Consider the following 21,221-nt stretch of genomic DNA (forward strand, 5'->3'; position numbering starts at 1 on the left):
AGATGATAGCATTCCTCACGCTCACTCTTGGTTCCCTCATGGAGCGCACAAACGGCCGACCATAGTGCATGGGTGTCTTTGTGGTTCCTCACCCGATTGAACACATCTTTGCAAAGGCCTCTAACGATGATGTTTCGAGCCTTTGCATTCCACTTCTCGTAATTCACCTCATCGCCTTGTAGGTTAGTAGCATCCCGAGGTTTTGGGAAGCCTTGTGAGGTAGCTCTAAGTATACCAACATCTAGGGCCTCTAGATACGCCTCCATGCGAATTTTCCAATAAGGAAAGTCATCTCCCTCAAAGATAGGAGGAGGTCCATCCCCGTGAGACATCTTGCTCTAGGCGGTTAAGCCTAAATAAGTGAGCACGAGGCTCCGATACCAATTGAAAGGATCAAGATGCCCAAGAGGGGGGGTGAATTGGGCTAATTCTAAATTTCTTTGCAATAATTAAATCCTATGGTTAGCCCAATTGACCCCTTGTGCCTAGAAAGTGTTCCTAATTGTTCTACCGCACAAAAGACTTGCAACCTAAGTTCCAATCCTACTCTAGCATGACAATTCTAAGAATGTAAAGACATGAATTGAATTGCTCAAAGTAAATAGAGAGGAAAGAACGCGGTGATGTTTTGCCGAGGTATCGGAGAGTCACCACTCCCCACTAGTCCTCGTTGGAGCATCCACGCAAGGGTGTAGCTCCCCCTTGATCCGCGCAAGGATCAAGTGCTCTCTACAGGTTGATTCTTTAACACTCCGTCGCGGTGAATCACCCACAACCGCTCACAACTTGAGTTGGGTCACCCACAAGCTCCGCCGGGTGATCACCGAACTCCCAATCACCACCAAGCCATCTAGGTGATGGCGATCACCAAGAGTAACAAGCACAAACTCTCACTTGACCACAACAAGCCTAATGAGAAGGTGGATGCCCACTTTGCTACTCTTGATCTTCACTAATGAGGGCTCTTTTTGGGATTCTCAAATCTCAATCACCTCACTAGGACCTTGCTCCTCTTGGCACTCTCAAAGGTGTTTCTCAGCTGTTGGAATGAGCAAAAGTACCCCCACACATGAGCGGAGGTTGTATTTATAACACCGGCTAAAAAATGAACCGTTATGTGCCTCTGGGGGGTGACCGAACGCTCCGGTCATGTTGACTGGACGCACCGGTTAGTATACCCCAAGCTCCAATGGTTATGAGTTGACCGGACGCTGGTAGCGTCCGAACAACACTGATCGGACGCGTCCGGTCATGTTTTCCCCTCACTGGAACCTTACTGATGTCGATCGAATGCTGGACCTCCAGAGTCCGGTCACTTGCTGAGCAGCGTCCGGTCAGTAACCGGAACCTGATCAGCGTCCGGTCAGCATTGACCGGACACGTCCGATCAGGATTCTCCCTCTTTGGGACCTTACTGGAGTCGACCGGACACTAGCCCTCAGCGTCCGGTACCATGACCTCGCAGCGTCCGTTCACTTCCAGACACTTTCACCTTGGTCAAATGAACTGATCGGACCCTGAGCCAGCGTCCGGTCACATCGGAGCCAGCATCCGGTCAGCATTTGACCCTCCATTCACTTCCAACTTTCAAACATATGTGAATGAAGTTTGCTCCATTGGATCATAGGGCTATTTTGGAGCTACCTAGTGCTAGTTTTAACAAGTGTGCACCACACCTAACTCACTAGACTCACCTAGGTCAAGCTACCCGTTCATACCCCCTTAATAGTATGGCCAAAGGAAAAACAAAGTCCTAAACTACTCTAAGTGTCTCTCCAATTCCAATCGACACTTAGAACTAGTCCATCCTTAACCTTGTCGTCCATCCTTTGAAAACTGAAATGATTTCCATTGTAGGGGCATAACAACTTTGATTGCCCAATCGATCTTCATTACCGTGACCTAACTCAATTGTTTCTGCAAAACACACGTTAGTCACAGTAATCATGTATTGTCAATAATCACTGAAACCCAACTAGGGGCCTAGATGCTTTCAAGGAGGAGGTCGCTAGAGTTAGGAGGGAGCAGGACCAGCTAGTCTAGAGGGGCACTGAGACCCGCCAGTGGATCCTCAATCTCCTAGCTAAGGCTGAGAAGGAGCAGGACCTGAAGCTAGTTGTCGAGGAGAAGCTCGCAGCCCTGGAGTGGAGGGTGAGTCAAGATGCCGAGGTGGTCGCTTGGCTATGCAAGGAGTGAGATGAGCTGCTCCAGACTATGGGGAGGCTCCGCTCGGAGTGTGGCATGGCCCGTGAGGAGCGTGACTAGGCCGTCCGAGAGCACGATGAGGCATAGTAGAAGATTGACTCCCTCTAGGCCAAGCTAGGAACCGCAATGACCTAGAGGCTAGAGGCCGAGAGCGTCTCCACCAGGCTGGCCACGGAGCTCACCGAGGCGCAGAGGAACCTTCAAGCAAAGAGCAACGAGCATGATCTCCTGAGCGCTGCCCTCTGAGTGGTCTGCGATGACCTAGAGGTGGTGTAGTCAGAGGGGACCAGCTCGCTTGTGGCCCATGCCATAGATATCACGGCGCGGGTGCGCCAGCTCGAGAGGGAAGCTCTTTGCGCTAGGATCACCCAAGCCTTCATGATTGCTTGTTCGCATTACGTGGATAGCATCGACTTGGAGATGATGAGCCTCGGTATTGCACTTGGCTATGAAGCCTTTGAGCTAGACAAGATAGAGACGGCGGTGGCTCCGCTTGCATGGGACCTGGCGAACAGAACTGAAGACATAGTTCTCCCCTCGAGGGGCTAGTTAGTCAAATAGGTTGGATGAACATTATTGTAATCTGTGAACAAGCGCCGACCCTCAAGTATTGCAAAAACAATTTCATCATTTCATTTTGTTTCATTGAACTTGTTTTCTTCCCCTTTTGTATACGAAAAAAGGGGTTCACGTATTCCGACCCTTCCATTCGTTAAGACCGTAGGGCCCGAGGTGTAAGAGGAGAACTTTGATCGCGCTAGTGAGCAAAGACACTATAGCCACCGAGGCGTAGGCTTTTTGTAGTCTGACCAGTGATGCTCAGTTGTTCGTTTCCACAAACCTTGCCACTAGGCTTAGCGTGAGGAAGAGGTCTAACGTGGTGACTATTTCAGAAAATGTGTACTTATACCTTTATCAGCCCCCGAGTGAGATCCGACCCTTTGCCATTGCTAGGGTCAGATATCACTGAAAATCAAGGAGAGGACAGCGAAACTTAGTAGGAGAAAGCATATCATGTATTCACGCGTACCCCCTCCCTAGGGTCTTAGCTATTGTTCTACGACTGTACGTTTGGTCTCCTTGTAAGTCCAACCTTCCTCGAGCCCCCACGCATAGCAGGGATTCGGTTGAGGGTCGGCTCGTTTTATTGACTATCACCCCGTCCACAGTTTCCGCAACCGAAGGGGTTGAGTTAACATCACTTGCCTCGATGGCTCATGTGACATTCTCAGTGAGCTCACTAACAGGCATGTTCAAACAGAATCTGGTTCCATCGCTTGTGACGGGGTCGGCAAAGCCCTCCCGTGGCATTCTGTTGCTCCTTAACCCACCTTCCAACAGATTCCCCCTCAATGGGGATTCTATAGGCTCGGCTGGAGGTTTGAATCGAACAAGAAGGTTGAGATGACCTTGTCTGCTTCTAGGCGGGATGGGCAAAGGCCGCTGGGGCTCATCTATGTTTTCTCCCCTGGCTCTTGCTCGACGAGAGGCGGCCTTGGGCCCTTCACGAGCTAGCCTTCGAACCTTGGTCTCTCGATCTAGGATCAGGTGGCTCGAGCCCCCAAGCCCCATGGGGTTTGGTAGGGGTCGGCCATGTTTCTTGTGTCACCCCATCCTTGGTTTCCACAACCGGAGGGGCTGAGCTAACAACACTTGCCTCGACGGCTCGAGTGTCATGCTCGGTGAGCTCGCTAACAGGCATGTTCAAGTGGAATCCGGGTCCATCATCCGCTGACGGGGTCAGCAGAGATCTCATGTGGCATTCCATTACTTCTTAACCCGCCTCCTGGTAGATGCGCGAGCCGTTCAATAGGTTTGGGTGGCCCATTGGCCTCTCCTCGATGGAGATTCTATGGGCTTGGCTCAAGGTTAGAATCGAATGAAAAAGGTTTAGATGTCCCTGTCCGCTTCTGAACGGGGTGGGGCAAGGTCGCTGGTGCTCATCTCGGTTTTTCTCTCCTAGCTCTGTTTGACCCGAGGTGGCCTCGAGCCCCTCATGGGTCGGCCTTTGAACCTCGGTCGGTCGCCGCTCATATCGAATGAGATGACTACCGCTTTGTGACGTGACGCGAAGCGTTGCGATGCAGCAATTGCATATGCAATGCTTGGATGTACGAGATGAATGTATGAATGATTTGAACGAATGAATGTATGAATGGAAATGGATGAATGAATGATCATATATAAAGAAAAAGCGGGGGTCAGTAATGTTACCTTGATGGCATGAGTGATGGGTACTAGGAGTTCTTACTGGATGTGTCCATGCGGGGTTCGGGTCCGATGTTCGTGATGGGGCCGGTGTAACCTATAGGAGCCTCCCATTCTTCCGTATCTGTCTCTTAGTAGCAGCCCAAGCTGTTCAATCGACTTGGGTGACCTGATAACCTCTCCTCAATGGAGATTCCATAGGTAGGCCCCTCCAAACCCTTCCTGAGAAGGTGGAGTTTAAGGTTTGGAGTGCGGAGATGAAGACTCTAATCGCGCTGGTGGACAAAAAAGCCATAGCCGCTGGGGCATAGGGTCCTAGCGGTCTGACCAGACCTACTCAAAGTTTGTGCCCGCACACCGTGCCTCTAGTTTTTAAATGTAAGGAGGGGTTGGGCAAAGAGAATGTCTAGCGAGTAGACACTCTCGCCAGCCCCCAAGTGATTTCTAACCCCCTGCCATTGCTGGGGTCGGAGGCTCGGTATTGAAGCTAATACGTAAAGTAAGTAAGGGTACTTATCTCTCGGCGGTGGTTTGGAGCCGTTCGATCGACCTGGGCACCAGTTTTACCTCGACGGTAAGAGTGATGGGTTCGAAAAACCTCCACCGGATATGGGCATGATCATGTCTGCTCCTTACATGCTTCTTGTTAGTGGCCAAGTCGTCTGATCGACTTGTGTTACTTGTTGAGACAAGTTTTTCCTACAGAAATAGAGAATGGAAACATCCCGTGCAAGAATTTAGTTTAGGCAGATAAACCAAGTGAAGAGAACTTGTCATAAATGGACAAGCTTTTGAATTTTGGTGTAGCAAATGGTCTCTTAGCTCTTCTCCCCTTTTTGCATAAAGAGTTAGTGCATTCCAACCCTTTTCGTTGTTAAGGTCATAAAAGCTCAGAGTGCGGGCAAGCCAATTCTGATTACGCTAGTGAGCAAAGACACCATAGCCACTAGGGCGTGGGTATCCCATAGTCTGACCAGTTATACTCAGAGCTTGCTCCCATAAACCTAGCTCCTAGGTCCTAACGTAAAAAAGGGGGGAGGCACAGAAAATGTTTGCCGGATAGGTATGCTCATATCATCCCCTAAGTGAGATCTGACCCCTTGCCGTTGCTGGGGTTGGATGTCACTAAAAAATTAGGGAGTTGGATAACAAAACTGATAAGAGAAAGTGTGTGTTTATTAAGGGTAAAAGTGACGTAGCTGCTCAATGTTCTAGGCATTGGTGAAGACCTCACCGTCGATGGTCTTCTGCTTGTAGATGCCTGGCCAGAGCATCTCCGTGATGACGTATGGTCCCCCCATGGCGGGGAGAGCTTGTGGCAGTCCTTATTGCTCTAGACGAGATGGAGAACCAGATCTTCGACATTGAAGGCCTAACCCCACACTTGATGGCTGTGGTATCGTCGTACTGCCTGTTGATACTTGGCTGAGTGGAGGAGGGCGACATCACGTGCTTTGTCCAGTTGGTCCATGGCGTCCTAGAGGGATGCCTTGGCTCCTTGTTCATCGTATGCCCTGACCCTTGGTGCTCCATAGTCGAGGTCGGTTGGGAGGATGGCCTCGGAATCATAGACCATGAAGAAGGGTGTGTAGCTGGTGGCTCGACTAGGGGTTGTCCTCAGGCTCTAGAGTACTAACGGAAGCTCGATGACCCAGCGTGCGCCAAACTTGTTTGATCGGGTGAAGATCCTAGGCTTGAGGCCTTGTAGGACCATGCCATTTGCGTGCTCGACCTACCCGTTCATTTAGGGGTGCGCGATGGTGGCCCAATTGACTCGGATGTGGTGTTCATCGCAGAATCATAGGAATTTCTTTCTGGTGAACTGCGTGTCGTTGTCCGTGATGATGGAGTTTAGGACTCCAAAGCGATGGACGATGTCGAGGAAGAACAGCACGGCTTGCTCAGACTTGATCGCGAAGATCGGCCGAGCCTATATCCACTTCGTGAACTTGTCTATGGTGACAAGCAAGTGGGTGTAGCCCCTAGGTGCTCTTTGGAGAGGTCCGACTAGATTGAGCCCCCAGACTGCAAACGGCCATGTGATGAGGATCGTCTGGAGTGCTTGGGCCAATAGGTGAATCCGCCGAGCATAGTACTAACACCCTTCGTAGGTGCACACGATCTGCTCGACGTTGGCTATAGTGGTGGGCCAGTAGAAGCCCTGTCAGAATGTGTTTTCGACTAGGGTTCTAGGTGTAGCATGGTGACCACAGACCCCACCGTGGATATCGCTCAGCAAACGCTTCCCCTATTTAATGGGGATGCAGCGCTGCAGGATCCCGGTGTGGCTTTGCTTGTAGAGTTCTCCCTCCACAAGAGAAAAGGACTTGGCACAACGTGTGAGTTGTCGAGCCTTCATCTTGTCCATTGGTAGCACGTCACAGAGGAGGTAGTCAAGGTAGGGCATCCTCTAGTCGACCAGAGGGTTGGGCTCTGTTGCTGGGTCCTCCTCGGGCTCCATGACTTTGGGACCAGATGGAGCCGGCGATTGGTCAGCCTCTGGGCCTAGATTGGATGGACCAGCACCGCCTTGTTCCAACCCCTCGTAGCGAACCGATGGCTTGTGTTGGTCGCTGGTGAAGACGCCTGTTGGCACCGGTTCTCGATTGCATGCCTCTTTCGCAAGCGCGTTGGCCGCCTCAATGAGGCGCTTCGAGATGTGATTGAGCTTGAGGCCATCGAACTTGTCCTCCAACCGGTAGACTTCTTGGTAGTATGCGGCCATCTTGGCATCATGGCAGCTTGACTCCTTCATGACTTGGTCGATGACCAGCTGGGAATCTCCTCAAACATCGAGGCGTTGGATGCCCAATTCTATGGCAATGCATAGGCCGTTGATGAGCGCCTCATATTCGGCCACATTGTTGGAGGAGGGGAATGGAGACAGACCATTACCTCATGCATACCCCAAGGGGTGACATGAAGACTAGTCCTACATCAGCACCCTTCTTCATCAGCGATCCATCGAAGTACATCATCCAGTACTCTTGATTAACGACCGTTGGTGGCATTTGGACCTCGGTCCATTCCACGATGAAATCAGCCAACACCTAGGACTTGATGGCTGTCTAGGAGGCATATGCAATGCCCTGACCCATTAGCTCATGTGCCCATTTTGTGGTTCTCCCCGTGGCATCCTAGTTTTGGATGACCTCGCCGAGGGGGAAGGACGTCACGACTATCACCGGATGTGACTCGAAGTAGTGGCGTAGTTTTCTCTTGGTGATGAGAATGGCGTACAGAAGCTTTTGGATTTGGGGGTAGTGGTTCTTTGAGTCGGATAGGACCTCGCTAATGAAGTACACAGGGTGATGTACTTTGAGGGCATGCCCCTCTTCTTCCCGCTCTACTACTAGGACGGCGCTGACCACTTATGTGGTGGCCGTAATGTAGAGCAGAAGGGGTTCTCCATCGGTAGGAGGAACTAGGATCGGGGCCTTTGTTAGAAGCAGCTTGGCCATGTCAAGTGCCTCTTGGACCTCGGATGTCCATTTGAAGTGGTCGGCCTTCTTCAGAAGTCAATAAAGGGGGAGACCTCATTCACCAAGGCGTGAGATGAAGCGGCTGAGCGCAGCAAGACACCCTATAACTCGTTGTACTCCCTTTATGTTCTGAATAGGGCCTATCCTAGTGATGGTTGAGATCTTCTTTGGGTTGGCTTGGATGCCATGCTCGGAGATGATGAAACCAATCAGCATGCCCCTCGGGACCCCAAAAACGCACTTCTTAGGATTGCGTTTGATGTTGTTTGCTCTGAGTTTTGCAAAGGTCTACTCGAGATCAGCTACGAGGTGGTCAGCCCATTTGGACTTGACCACGATGTCGTCAATGTAGGCCTCAACGGTCCATCCAATGAGGTCTCCAAAACACTTGAGCATACAATGTTGGTATGTAGCCCCAGCGTTCTTCAGACCGAACAACATTGTGACATAGCAGAACGATCCAAAGGGGGTGATGAAAGATGTCGTGAGTTGGTCGGACTCTTTCATCATGATTTGATGGTACCCGGAGTACGCATCGAGGAAGTAGAGGGTTTCGCACCCTGAGGTAGAGTCAACTATTTGGTCTATGCACGGCAAAGGAAACAAATCCTTTAGGCATGCTTTGTTGAGACCTGTGTAGTCAACACACATCCTCCATTTCCCACTCTTCTTTTGTACAAGAATGGGATTGGCTAACCACTCTGGGTGGTACACTTCCTTGATGCATCTGGCCGCCAAAAGCTTTGCGATCTCCTCGCCGATGGTCCTGCGTTTCCCCTCATCGAAGTGATGTAGGTGTTGTTTCACCGGCTTGGAGCCTAGGCAGATCTTCAAGGCATGCTCGATGACTTCCCTTAGAATGCCTAGCATGTTCGAGGGTTTCCACACAAAGATGTCTCTGTTGGCATGGAGGAAGCCGACGAGCGCGCTTTCCTATTCAGAGGAAAGTGTGGTACCAATGCGTACCATTTTGCCCTCGATGCTCCTGGGGTCTATGAGGACCTCCTTAGAGCCTTCCGCTAGCTTGAAGGACCTAGTTGACTGCTTAGGGTCGGGTGCCTCTTCGGCAACCTCATGCCTGAGGGCCGTGAGCCCTCCAGAGGCGACGATCGCTGCGGCATGATCATAGTATTTGACTTCGCACTCGTAGGCGCGCTGAAAGGAGGTGCCGACGGTGATGACCATGCCTAGGCCTGACATCTTCAGCTTGAGATAGGTGTAGTTGGGGACGGCCATGAACTTTGCGTAGCATGGTCATCCTAGGATGGTGTGGTAGGTTCCGTGGAACCCAACCACTTCGAAGGTGAGGGTCTCCGTCCTATAGTTGAATGGACCCCCAAAGGTGATGGATAGGTCAATCTACCCAAGCGGCATAGCCTGCTTTCCAGGCACGATACCAAGAAAAGGTGCTCCAGTCGACTAGACGCGTGCTCGGTCGATGCCCATGGTGTCGAGTGTCTCGGCATACATGATGTTGAGGCCACTGCCTCCATCCATCAGCACTTTGGTTAGCCACTTCGTGCCAATGATTGGGTCGACCACGAGCAGGTATCTCCCTGGCTGTAGGACGTTCTCCAGGTGGTCAGTCTGATCGAAGGTTATAGTAGACTCTGACCACCGGAGGAAGGCAGGCATGACCGGTTCGGTCACATAGACCTCGCGGCGTAGGATCTTCTAGCGGCGCTTGGAGTCGTAGGCCTCCGATCCTCTGAAGATCATGAGGCAGCCATCCGGTGTTGGAAAGCTATCGTCCTTCCCCTTGGCATCATCTGTGGTAGGGTCAGGGTCCTTCCCATGCTCCCCTTTGTTGGAGCCCCAGATAAGAACCGCTCCATGAGGGCACAGTCCTTGTATAGATGCTTGACGAGGAAGGCATGGTTTGGGCATGGCCCCTCGAGTAGTTTTTCAAAGTGGTTTGGAGTGCCCTCCATGGGCTTCTGACCACCCCTACGGTCAGCAGTGGCCACGAGAGAGCCCTCGCGCCGTTGGTTCTTGTTCTTCTTTTTGGTGGGATGGTTGGAGGCGCCTTTGCTAGTGTCCTCATCCCACCTCGCCTTGCCATTGAGGTGATCGAAGATCGCTCCAACCGCTTCTTCGCCCGAGGCATGGCTAGGGGTGATGTCAAGGAGTTCCTTGGTGGTTCGTGGACCCTTGCATCCTAGCTTGTGAACCAGAGACTCATAGGAGGTCCTGGATAGGAAAGCCCCTATAACATTGGCGTCGGCGACGTTAGGCAGCTCATTGCACTATCGGGAGAAGCATCGGATGTACCCATAGAGGGTTTCTCTAGCCTTCTATCGGTAGTTCTTGAGGTCCCATAGGTTTCCAGGGCGCTTGTATGTGCCCTGGAAGTTTCCCACGAAGATCTCCTTCAGGTCCGCCCAACCTTGGATTCTGTTGGATGGCTGGTGTTCCAACCATGTTCGTGCTGAATCGGCCAAGAACAATGGAAGGTTGCGGATAATGAAATCGTCATTATCCACACCACCAGCTTGGCAGGCAAGATGATAATCCTTGAGCCATAGTTTGGGGTTTGTTTCCCCATAGTACTTTGGAATGTTGGTTGGTGGTCGGTACCTTGGCGGGAAGGCAACATTGAGATGCGTCGACCGAAGTCCTGAGGCCCCGATAGGCCGGGGCTCGAGGTTCAGTCCTCGCCGCTGTCGTAGCATTCAGCACGACATGGGTGATAGCGGTGGCTAGCTCCCTCTCTCAGATCATCGTGGGTATGCCTACGAGCATCGAGGGTGTTGCTTGCATCACAATTGCGGTTGAGATGCTGATGCACCAGGACTGCGGCGCGTAGCCCACCGCTTTGTGGCGCCTAGTGGACTGACATGTCCCTACCAGGATGCTCTGAGAGCGTGCGCTGGCTAGCGTCGAGCTCACATCACCGAGACAACAAGCTTTTGGCCTGCTACGCCGCTGCACGCTCGAGCAGCGTGCGAATCTCATAGTGGGCCTAATGATCCTTGGGCGTTGTGGCCTCTGGAAGGCCATGGAGTAAGGGCGTTGTGGCGGCGATGTTCTGGCTCGCCCAGATGAAACAAGAGAGGGTTTCATCGTCCATGATGATCCTCTGGTTTACGTCACGGGCCATGGCGCGTGCGCGCCTGCCATCTTCATGGCGCTCGATTTCCCGATTGAGCTCCGCGCATTCCTGCTCGAGCTAGAGCTGCGGTTCCTCGATCTCTCAGTGTCGGGCTTTTAGCTGCTCCACCCGCATGTGAGGTGGGGCGGCCATCTTCCCCTCGGCCTCATCATCGAGGTCGTTCACCGGGGTAGCCTCCTCCTCACGGATGCTTTTGACGTGTCCCTCAGGGGTACCCATCATGAAGCATTTGCGAGAGGGGTGATGACTCCCCTGCTAGAGTCAGAGCCAAAGGGCAATTCTGGCTCCTCTGCGAGGAGGTCATGGAAAGATTCCACGACGTGTTCGATCACCCCCCATGAATTCATCGTTCGTGGGAGGTAGAATCATGCGTTGTGCCATAAGGTGGCTAACGGTCTCCATGGTGTTGTGGAGACTGAACGGAAGCACCGTCGGGGAGCTCCGGATGAGGTGTTCCGGAGAGAGGGGTTCCCCTCTAGTGAGCCACGCCATGTCATTGGCGTAAGAGACGGTGAGGTGGTGTGGGTCCTCCCTAGACGGCTGGGGTCCCAGGGAGACACCGAGCCAGCGCTTAAGCCTCCCATAGTCGAGGCCGATGGAAGGGAGAGGTTGGATGGTGATGTGAGCCAATGCCAACTCTCCTCCACCGTGATGATGAAGTCTAGGTCCCTGAAGTGCACGTGTGCGCCTAGGACCTAGCTGATACCGTGGCTAGCCATCCGTGGCCTAATGTTAATGTTGGGACGTGCAAAGGTCCCCTACCTGGCGCGCCAACTGTCGGTGTTTCGAGTAAACACCAACGAGTAAATTTGTGTTATTACGTGTTTGACCCGGATGGTGTGCTAAAAAGACACAAGGTTATAATGGTTTGGGCTGAATGTCCCTACGTCTAGTTCATGGCTGTTGCTCGTGTTATTAGCACTGAAAAGTTCGTAGTAGGGGTTACAAACGGACGAGAGAGGGACAGGTCCCAAGTCTCTGATGGAAAGGTCGAATGGGTGCTGAGAGCTTGGTTGCTGCTCAGTTATGTGATGTGATACGTGATGTGTTGAATCGATCCCCTTAGTGAGGTGCTCTGCCTTCCCTTTTATAGGCCAAGGGAGAGTAGGGATTACAGATGGGAGAAAGAAGAAAAACCAGAGGCGAAGGAGGTCCATCGAAGATGCCAGGTCTTTCTTTTCCTCTGTGCGGGCCCCGCTGACATGGCAGGTGGAGCTAGGGATAGCTCCACACTAGGTGCATGTTCGCTGATCCTGATAGGGCCGCGCTGGGCGTCTGTCAGCTAATGATGTCATATCCTAGCATTTGTCAGCAAGTTGTCACATCCCATCCCGCCCCGGTGGGCGGCGTGGCGGACTAAGGTGCTGATCCACGGCCATACAGGGAGCAGATGGCATAGTGATCGCACGTCTGTTACTATAGGTGATACAAGTTTTCTCCTAGACCGTAGTGGTTGTCGTGAGCTTCCGTTAGGATCCACGCCTGGGGGCAAATGGCGGCTCCCACAACACTGTAAGACAAATGTCGGTGCCTACAACACTGTTCGGGCTCTGACATGCCTAGAAGGTCTCAAAGCGCCCTTCTTGTCATATCCTAACAGTACTTTCCTGTAGGCGTGCAGGATATGGTCCTCGGTATTGTGGTTGACTTGAGTGCCCTGTCTTATCTGCGCGCGTCGTTAGGAAGGAGTCACGTGCAGACATCGGGTGAGGTGGAGCCACCCTTGGGAGCCAGGCGAGGCGGAGCCACCCCTCAGGGGTCAGGTGAGGCAGAGACAACCTTTAGACGTCGGGCGAGGCGGAGCCAACCCTCAGGGGTCGAGCGAGGCGGAGCCAGTCCTCAAACGTCGGGCGAGGCAGAGCCAGTCCTCAGACGTCGGGCGAGGCGAAGTCCCCCTTGGGAGCCAGGCGAGGCGAAGCCAGCCCTCGGAGGTTGGGCGAGGCGAAGACAACCTTCAAACATCAGGCGAGGTGGAGCCAACCCTTGGGGGTCAAGCGAGGCAGAGCATCCTTTAGACATCGGGTGAGGCGGAGCCAACCCTCAGGGGTCGGGCGAGGCGGAGCCAGTCCTCAGACGTCGGGTGAGGCAGAGCCGTCCTTTAGACGTCGGGCGAGGCGGAGCCAACCCTCGGGGGTCGGGAGAGGCGGAGCCAGTCCTCAGACGTCGGGCAAGGCGGAGCCGTCCTTCAGACGTCGGGCGAGGCGGAGCCAACCCTCGGGGGTCAGGCGAGGCGGAGCCAACCCTCAGACGTCGGGCGAGGCGGAACCATCCCTCGGGAGTCAGCCTGAGGCATTCCCAACCCTCGGGGGTCGGACGATCGGACGAAACAGATCCTGCGGCTTTGGTGGTTTGGACAAGGCGGAGCCCACTGGGAAACGTAGTCGTGTTCTTGATCACTCTAATCAATTAGCGTTGACGGGTATCAACTCCTCTTCTTCAGGTACCCTAGTATTGGTCCCCGACACTAGCAGAGTAGCAGTTGCACATGAGAAAAACAGTGTTAGTGTAGGGGCGGCCGGTACTTAGTACTTACCCAAGGAGGAGGAGATGAAAGTGGGTGTGGACGGTTATGGAGTTGGCCGACGGCATGTGAAGGGAATGGCGGCGTGTGCAAGGGACTTGCTCGGGCGGCGGCGGAGGAGGACCTCGCCGGCTGACATCCTCGGGCCTCGGGCTTGTGGAAGACGACGACCTCGGGCTTAACTTGAAGACGATGGTGCTGGCAGACTACGGCTGCACGCACGGTGGAATCACGGCAGCGTGGCGGCACGCTTCCTACTCAGGTTCCTAGAGTCAATGGTTGGAGAGGGGTGGCGGTGCTCTCTGCTCAGGAGGGTCTTGGTGCGGCGGAAGACAAAATTACTAGATGAGAGAACCTGAGACTTGGACTTATACGAGATGATGAGAGAGCCTGAGACTGGACTTTTTTTATTGATAGACAGAGACACCTGGACTTGGACTTGAAAATTTATGCCACGCACCAGCGCGAAAGGGTATTCTTTTTCACCTTTCCTTAAAAATCCAGATCTTTTTTTGAAATGTTAAAAATACATATTGAGAAAACTAGTAAATTGTAGAGCATAGATGGTATTAGAAGAACGTCCCGCGCGTTGCTGTGGGAATAGTAGGTGAAATTATACTCTTTATATTTACTACTATGAATAAATAAATATCATAATACTACAGGGTAGTGGACGTGGACAACTAAATATATATATGCTAGTAAATGATGTCGTTTGCTGAATAGCTTGAATGAAGACATAATGACATGTGTTAGTTGGATGTGTTAGTGGATGCTGATGTGGACACTTTGCATGGTGAGATAGTTGCATCTGTTAGTGTGTTGTTCTGGTGGATACTGATGTGGATACTTTGTATGGCAAGATAAATTGCTAGTGCGGTTTGAAAATATAAGATATATATATATATATATAGTAGATTATTAAAAAGATTCATCCTTTCTATAGGTGGGGGACTCTATGCCCATGGTAAATAAATCTCTCTTAGGCTAGTTTAGAAACTCAAATCCTTTTGGGATCCATGACTTTTTCTAGGGCGAGAAATCCATGGGATATCATTTAAATAACAATTTTTAGTTCTTCATGGAGGGTTTTCCATCGCCGAGTGTGCCCCTTGTCCAAATTAGCGATTATTTTTCTTTTCTCTTCTATCGTTTCTCTCCATCGCCATGGTGCCATAGGCGAGCCGCAAGCCAGCACGATGCCGTTTGCCTGGCTTGGAGGCGCGGAGGCTGAGGGTTAGTTTGGCAAAACATATTCATGATTCTTAAGTTTCACTTCTTGATTCTTTGATGAATTGATTCTGGTGGAAGAGTGAATCGATTCTGAAGTGATTCTAGTAGCGATTAAATGGGGAGCAGCAGGGAGTGGTGGAGAGCACATAGTTTTTACTCCCAGATCATAGTGTAAATATAGAAGTGACTCTCGTCAGCTTTCCACCAAAATCTAGATACATTTTAAGTGTTTGGTTTGCCAAACTGGCTCTAAGAGTATCTCCAGCGGTGCTACCCAAATCAGACACCTACTTGTCTGTTTGGGTAGCCCCTATTTCAATGGGGCCCATTTTTCTTCCAACTCCAGCAGTACTACCTAACCAGGCCACCTAAACTCATCGTAGTAGTCATCCTCTCTCATGTTCTTCTCACCATGGATGGAACAGAGAGATGGAGCACCACTGTACCGGGGTAGAACAGCTATGACGGGGGGTAGGCCCACCGCGCCGAGGACCTCCGCCCATAGGAGCTCGCCCACGGGAGTCGTCAAGGCAGCACTGCCGTGCCGAGGAGGGCCGGGGAGGCACCGTCGGTTGGAGAAGGCGGGTTGGCAGGCAAGGCCACTCCACCAGGAGGGGAAGCTGTCAGGGCTGGGGGCAGTCGCAGGGGAAGAAGTCATGGAGAAAGAAAATTTTAGGTAGTCCACAGTAGGGTAGGGGGCCAACAGGAATGGGTAGTGGGATGGGAAAATTAAAGACTACTAACAGGAATGGGTATAATGATTCGAATCTACCAAATTAAAGACTAGATGATTTGATTTATGAGAATTCTTTTTTCTAGCGCGTTTGGCGATAATTAACGTGGTGCCTCCGTTTAGGCCTTTAATTAGTAATAGCAAGACGGTAAATTATTTAAGTTTGCTTTGGTTGGAAATTATCTCATAGTATATCTAGCGATACATCATACTGATTTTGTTCTAATTAAAAAATGGTCAATTAGTTATATTTGCTTTAAGATATGTGTAATTTTGTTTCAAAAATGAGTGGGGGCACGTGCACCCCTCCTTGTCTACCAAATTAGTTATCATCTCACTTTTTTATTGTAGGAAGCCTCATAGCAGGCACATTCCACAAGGCGTGATAATCTTCCTCGTCAGCTCCGCGGGGTCATGTTTGCGCTCATCCTCCTAGTGAGTGTCTTGAACTACTATCAACAATGCAAGAAGTCCCGGCGTCCCCTCCTCTTCGGCAGTGCTTCGAGAGGCTGGCGTCTTCGCCAGCTCCAACGTGCTGCGACAGACGCCTCCCTAAACTACTAAACGGCTACAGACACCTCCCCAAACTACTACACAGCCGAAGGCGAGGTGGAGATCCTGTCGGAGTCAGAGGATTAGAGGCCCGTGGCGGCACACTCTAGGTCCAGGCTGGAGGATGCCCAACGTTCCGCCTCATCCGCCGCTGCATCCTTAGCGACCTTCCACTCTGCCACCATGCAGATGTAGTATGAGTATAAGTTAATTGTGTTAGTTTATTATAGTTGATTATATGTATATATCAGCACCATAATCGCATAATAATTATGCAGTTCTAATCTATCGCCGCCCTAGTCGCCCGACATTCGACACCCTATCCCTTAGTGCACGCTGCTATGGTGCGATCGTCTTCTTACAACTACATGAAAGAAGACATATTTTCTTTGAAACCCAGAATTTGAGTGGGGGCACGTGCCCCCGCTCCTTATTTACTTGGTTCGCCAAGACATGCTAGTGCTGCTAAAACTCATGATTTGTCTTCCTATGTTACTAATAACTATAGCCGAATCAATAAAAATTCAGCAACATATGCAAGTGCTAATTAATACTCATGATTCGGCTTCATATGTTACCAATAACCATGGCCGAATCAATGAAAATTCAACACCATATGCAAAGATCAATTATCACAATTCGTCTTCATATTTAACTCATGACCATAGCCGAATTAGTGAAATTTTAGCAAGCATGCATGTGCCATCAACCAACAGTGTAGCATACGATTTATTCACTAAACCTGGGAGTATTAAGTGGTGGTTTTATTTTGCTGGAACATATGATGCTTTTCATGCTCGGACTAGGAAATTTGATAAATACTATTTTGAAAAGTTGAAAGGTCAAGAGTATCGAGATCCTGATGAAAGTGAAGCCAGAATTATGCAAGAAGAAAGGCATTGTTAGCTAGCACCATTAGCAAAGAAAGAGTTGATTCGGATAGAAGCGAGTGTTCGGCTGACAAAACTGAACAAAACAATATTCATTCCAAATCAATCTCATCTCAAGAAACAAATCTAGTTATAGCAAAGCATGGGAATGCAAGAAATTAGCTAGACTTAACTTTTCAGGAGCCAAAGGAGTTGTGTATTTATCTAGTGACTATAGTGTTGTTCATAGTTCGCAAATTATAGCCGAACTACGCTTGTTGACAAAGAACACTGAGTCACTAAGGATGAAACCCCTGGAGACAAGGAGATAGTGTCAGAGTGCCAGCAGTTGGTGGCTTATGATGGTGCTAGAAGGGGCAACAACACTAAAATTAGGGACCTGCACTTCTCCGACATGATCAACAAGGTACAGAGTATAAGTAGTTTACCAAATTCCCAATTTGATCATATTGTTTCAATTGCTACATCTATTAGCGATGCTCTTGCTAGTAGTGTTAAGACACTAATTGAATAAGGTATTTTAATTGTCGATGATGGAATAAATTTATATTGTATCTGCCATCATATTATGCCTTATCAAGAGACCGATAACAATATTTTGTCAACGTTAAAGCTTTCCCCAATGTACATCTTGGAATAAATTTATATTGTATCTGCCATCATATTATGCCTTATCAAGAGACCGATAACAATATTTTGTCAACGTTAAAGCTTTCCCCAATGTTCATCTTGGATTCTATATCTACGTGGGTTGCTTTACTTGCTTTAAATTCAGTTCTATACTTGGTCCCAAATGAGATACAAATTCTATAATTATTTTGGGTTTAATGATTCAGGGCAAGATTGAGAAATTTTGCAGATGCCGATGTTGGTTTTATGATCAATTATAGAACATCTGGCAAGAAAGACAAGTGCAAAGGTGTGGTTGAATAGATTGTTGTCAAATTTAACCCATTTGTTTGCCTAGCCTTAAAGCTGATTCCACAAAAGAGTCGGTTAAAGAAATCAAGTACACTATTGACTTTACTTTTTGTGATCATGTCTTTGATATTTTGTTGAAGAATAATTTTATTAGAATCGTTGATCACAAAGCTTTGCTATCACCTCCAAACTTAGAAGAGCTTACATATTGCAAGTGACATAATTCATTTGATCATAATATTTCTAATTGCAATATGTTTCGTCAAGTGATCCAATCGGTCATTAATAAAGGGCGATTGAGATTTCTTAAAGCTCAATAAATTGACCAATTGAATTCAATTAGTCTTGATATGGCAAACAAACTTTGAATTTGCTAACACCAACCGATTCATCTGAAGCTACAAGTTCAAATGCCACAGAGAGATTGGAGTCCTCAAGTGGAAACGAGGCCGTTCTCCATGAATTGCAAATTGGAGATATTATAGAGAGGACAGCGAGGTGATTATAATTCCAGAAGATACAGGGATTAGGCGAAGTCTCTCCAGCTAAAGAAAAATAGAAACGCTGAATCTCTCTCGGCGTTTCTCTCTGAACCTATCCTGTTCGTGCTAATTCTCCCCTAAACTCTACTCCACTTCCAGATTCCATCAGGATCTTGACCTGAGTCCTGACAAGATGGCATATGATAAAGGAGATTAGGAGAATGTTGCATGAAAACCAGTGAAATGGAGACCACCAGACAAGCTGACAAAAACTTTATATACTGCAGCTCAAAGCAGACCATACTGACAGAACCATCAGAAACAAAAGTCATGAACGAGTCGCGATGAACACAAGCACGCTTTGCATCGATATGTCTTCAGATTGCCATTACTTTTAACTCCCTTACAAGAAACTCAACCAAGACGAAGAATAAATAACAATAGCAGCCATTGACCCATTGACCAGATTATAGGGGGGGGGGGGGGGGGGGGGGGGGGGGGGGGGGGGGGCACTAGTGCGCTCAAAACTGAAACACCTCACGGTCTCACACTACATGCAATTATATCGCCGTCCTGGCTATTGTAGCTAGAGATGATAATCACGATTTTGCCTCATCACTTCCACTCGTGATCTTCTCGCTCCAATATATCATCTCAACTAGATCTCTTCTCTCTCTCATCAAACGAATCACACGACTTGAACAGTGACACGGGTTACACTGGCAACAAGAACAAGAAGCCAAATAAAAAACACTACAGGTCGTACGGTAGGCGGCGATGGTAACACCACTAACAGTAACACACTAACAGTAACGCTAACAGTCAAAGGCACTAGCTAGGTAGCTAGCTGCAAAAAGCCACGCTGCTGGGGCCTTTGTAGAGGTAGATCGATCGTCGATCAACTCCGGACAAGACCGCAGGACAGCGTCATCAGCAACATGGCAGCGTCCGTGATCTCGTCCTGCTGCACCGGCAACGCCGGCGACGCCCGGAATAAGCTGTAGGAGGCAGCAGCTGCAGATGCGGGAGCCGCTGGACTCCTGCTCCAGCTGATGAGCCCGCCAATGTCGTCGACAAGCAGGTCCCTGCTCGGACAGGCGTCGTCGTCACCAACCTCGGCTGCGGCGGCCTGCACGACGACAGCCGCCCTGTCAGTGGCAGCGGCAGGAGCTGCGACGGCCGCAGCGTGATGATCCTGCTGGACCTGGACCACCTTGCACCGTTTCTTGAACGGCAGCGACCGGTCCACGTCCACTCTCTTCTCCTTGTTCACCTTGGGGTGTGCTGCCGCGGCCGCGGCGGCGTTGCTGGGCGAGGCCTTGCCGCTGTCGGTGGGCATTGCTGGCCCCGAGCCGGAGGCGGCGGCCATCATCGCCCGCCGCGCCTTCCGCTGCCTGATACCGCACGCGTTGCAGAGCGACTGCGCCATGCAAAAACAAGATACAGTCATTGGCTTGCAATAATATAATTATATATGCAGCATGCATCTCTTCTCTCTAATTAATCGTACTGATACATGGTGCAAGGACCACGACATCACGTAGTACGAGTTGGATTGCAAGAGGCAACAAACAAAGATACCTTGGGGCCGCAAGGACCACTCCTCCACAAGGGCGTCTTGGTGGTGTTGCAGTCGGAGCACACCCTAATAACACCCAAATTTGGTTGGCCGCTCATGTTCATGTCGGCGTCGTACCCTGCCTGATGCGCCCTTCTCCTCGGCTTCTTCCCCGCAGCACCACTGGGATCGGCAGTGGCCTTCCTCGTGATCCTCATCTTGGCCGCCGGCGGCGTCCAGCTGCAAGCATCCATCGACCCGCCACCGACCACCTGGTGCAGCTTCCCCATATCGTATGGATCGTACGAGGCAGGCTCGATCATGTCGTCACGGATGCTCTCCATAGTCGGGAACGGCGTCGTGAAGACACTACTCGCAGCTGATGATCCACCAATCATCTGATATATATAACAGAAATTATAAAAGGGCAGCATGAGTGACGAAATTAAATCTGTGAAGATATGATTGGGAAATTGAACACATACTATTGTACAGTTAAGTAACACGTACATGTTGGGGCTCGAGCATAGCTTGATGACGATGCTGCCTCAACAAGTGATGGTCTGCCGATCCATAGCTCAGACTGCTTTCGCTGGCGCTACTATTGCTGATCACAAAGGGAAAAAGGATTGGGGGATCCTTTGGCAGCGTGAAGGCTTGGAAGTGGCCTTGGTGGTGGTGATGATGATGATCTTGGTGATGATCTCCCTCCATGAGAGGGAGGGCAGTGGAGAGCTGGCTCATGTAGATGGCAGACATATGGGAGCTAGCTAGGGACTGATGAGAGGAATTTGCTTGCGCTCGAGATCTGGATAGAGCTATGGACGACCTAGCAGGATCTCGTATATATAGCTAGGTGATGATGAGTGAAGATCAGATGAAAGATATGGAGAGAGGAGGAGGAAAACAGCAGCCGCGGCGGCGGCTGGTGCTGTGTGTATGTCAGAATAATGGCAATTTGTTGGAGCGAGGGATCAAAAGGCAAGCGAACTAGCGATCATGAACGAAAGGGGGAGGCATGTCCCTTTTATAAAGGGACAAGGAGGGAGGTGCCTAGGCTGTGAAGATCATTCGTGTGTGATCCCTTTCACAGACACACGCACGAAAGAGAGAGAGAGAGAGAGAGAGAGAGAGAGAGAGAGAGAGAGAGAGAGAGAGAGAGGGACCGAGGGTGCAGTGCAAAGAGATAGATGAGCTATAGATCGGAGGGGAACAGTAAAACACGTCGGCTGCAGTGCAACACACGTTATTCCTAGGCGGTCCGATCGGCCAGGAGAAGATGTGTGATCGAGGAGGTCCAATCCAAGGGAGGGACGTCGGCGCT

At 50.4% G+C, this 21,221-nt stretch overlaps 1 protein-coding gene across 1 annotated transcript; it reads right to left on the reverse strand.

Annotated features, from left to right (window-relative positions):
* Nucleotides 1–18,989: 18,989 nt before the first annotated feature.
* On the reverse strand, nucleotides 18,990–20,907 carry LOC136521507 (protein CYTOKININ-RESPONSIVE GATA TRANSCRIPTION FACTOR 1-like). Its single transcript, XM_066515257.1, has 3 exons — nucleotides 20,408–20,907; nucleotides 19,921–20,295; nucleotides 18,990–19,759 (listed from the first exon to the last, which is right to left on the reverse strand). Exons 1-3 carry the CDS (start codon nucleotides 20,654–20,656, stop codon nucleotides 19,238–19,240), a joined length of 1,146 nt encoding a protein of 381 aa, XP_066371354.1. The 5' UTR covers nucleotides 20,657–20,907; the 3' UTR covers nucleotides 18,990–19,237.
* Nucleotides 20,908–21,221: the final 314 nt, after the last annotated feature.

Source organism: Miscanthus floridulus, chromosome 18 (genome assembly GCF_019320115.1).
Source record: "Miscanthus floridulus cultivar M001 chromosome 18, ASM1932011v1, whole genome shotgun sequence".
Taxonomy (NCBI): Eukaryota; Viridiplantae; Streptophyta; class Magnoliopsida; order Poales; family Poaceae; genus Miscanthus; species Miscanthus floridulus.

Coding starts and splice junctions, on each gene's coding strand:
- LOC136521507 (XM_066515257.1), bottom strand. CDS start 20,656: ATGTCTGCCATCTACATGAGCCAGCTCTCCACTGCCCTCCCTCTCATG. Junction 20,296..20,407: donor CTATGCTCGAGCCCCAACAT/GTACGTGTTACT, acceptor TATATATATCAG/ATGATTGGTGGATCATCAGC. Junction 19,760..19,920: donor GTGGTCCTTGCGGCCCCAAG/GTATCTTTGTTT, acceptor TGCATGGCGCAG/TCGCTCTGCAACGCGTGCGG.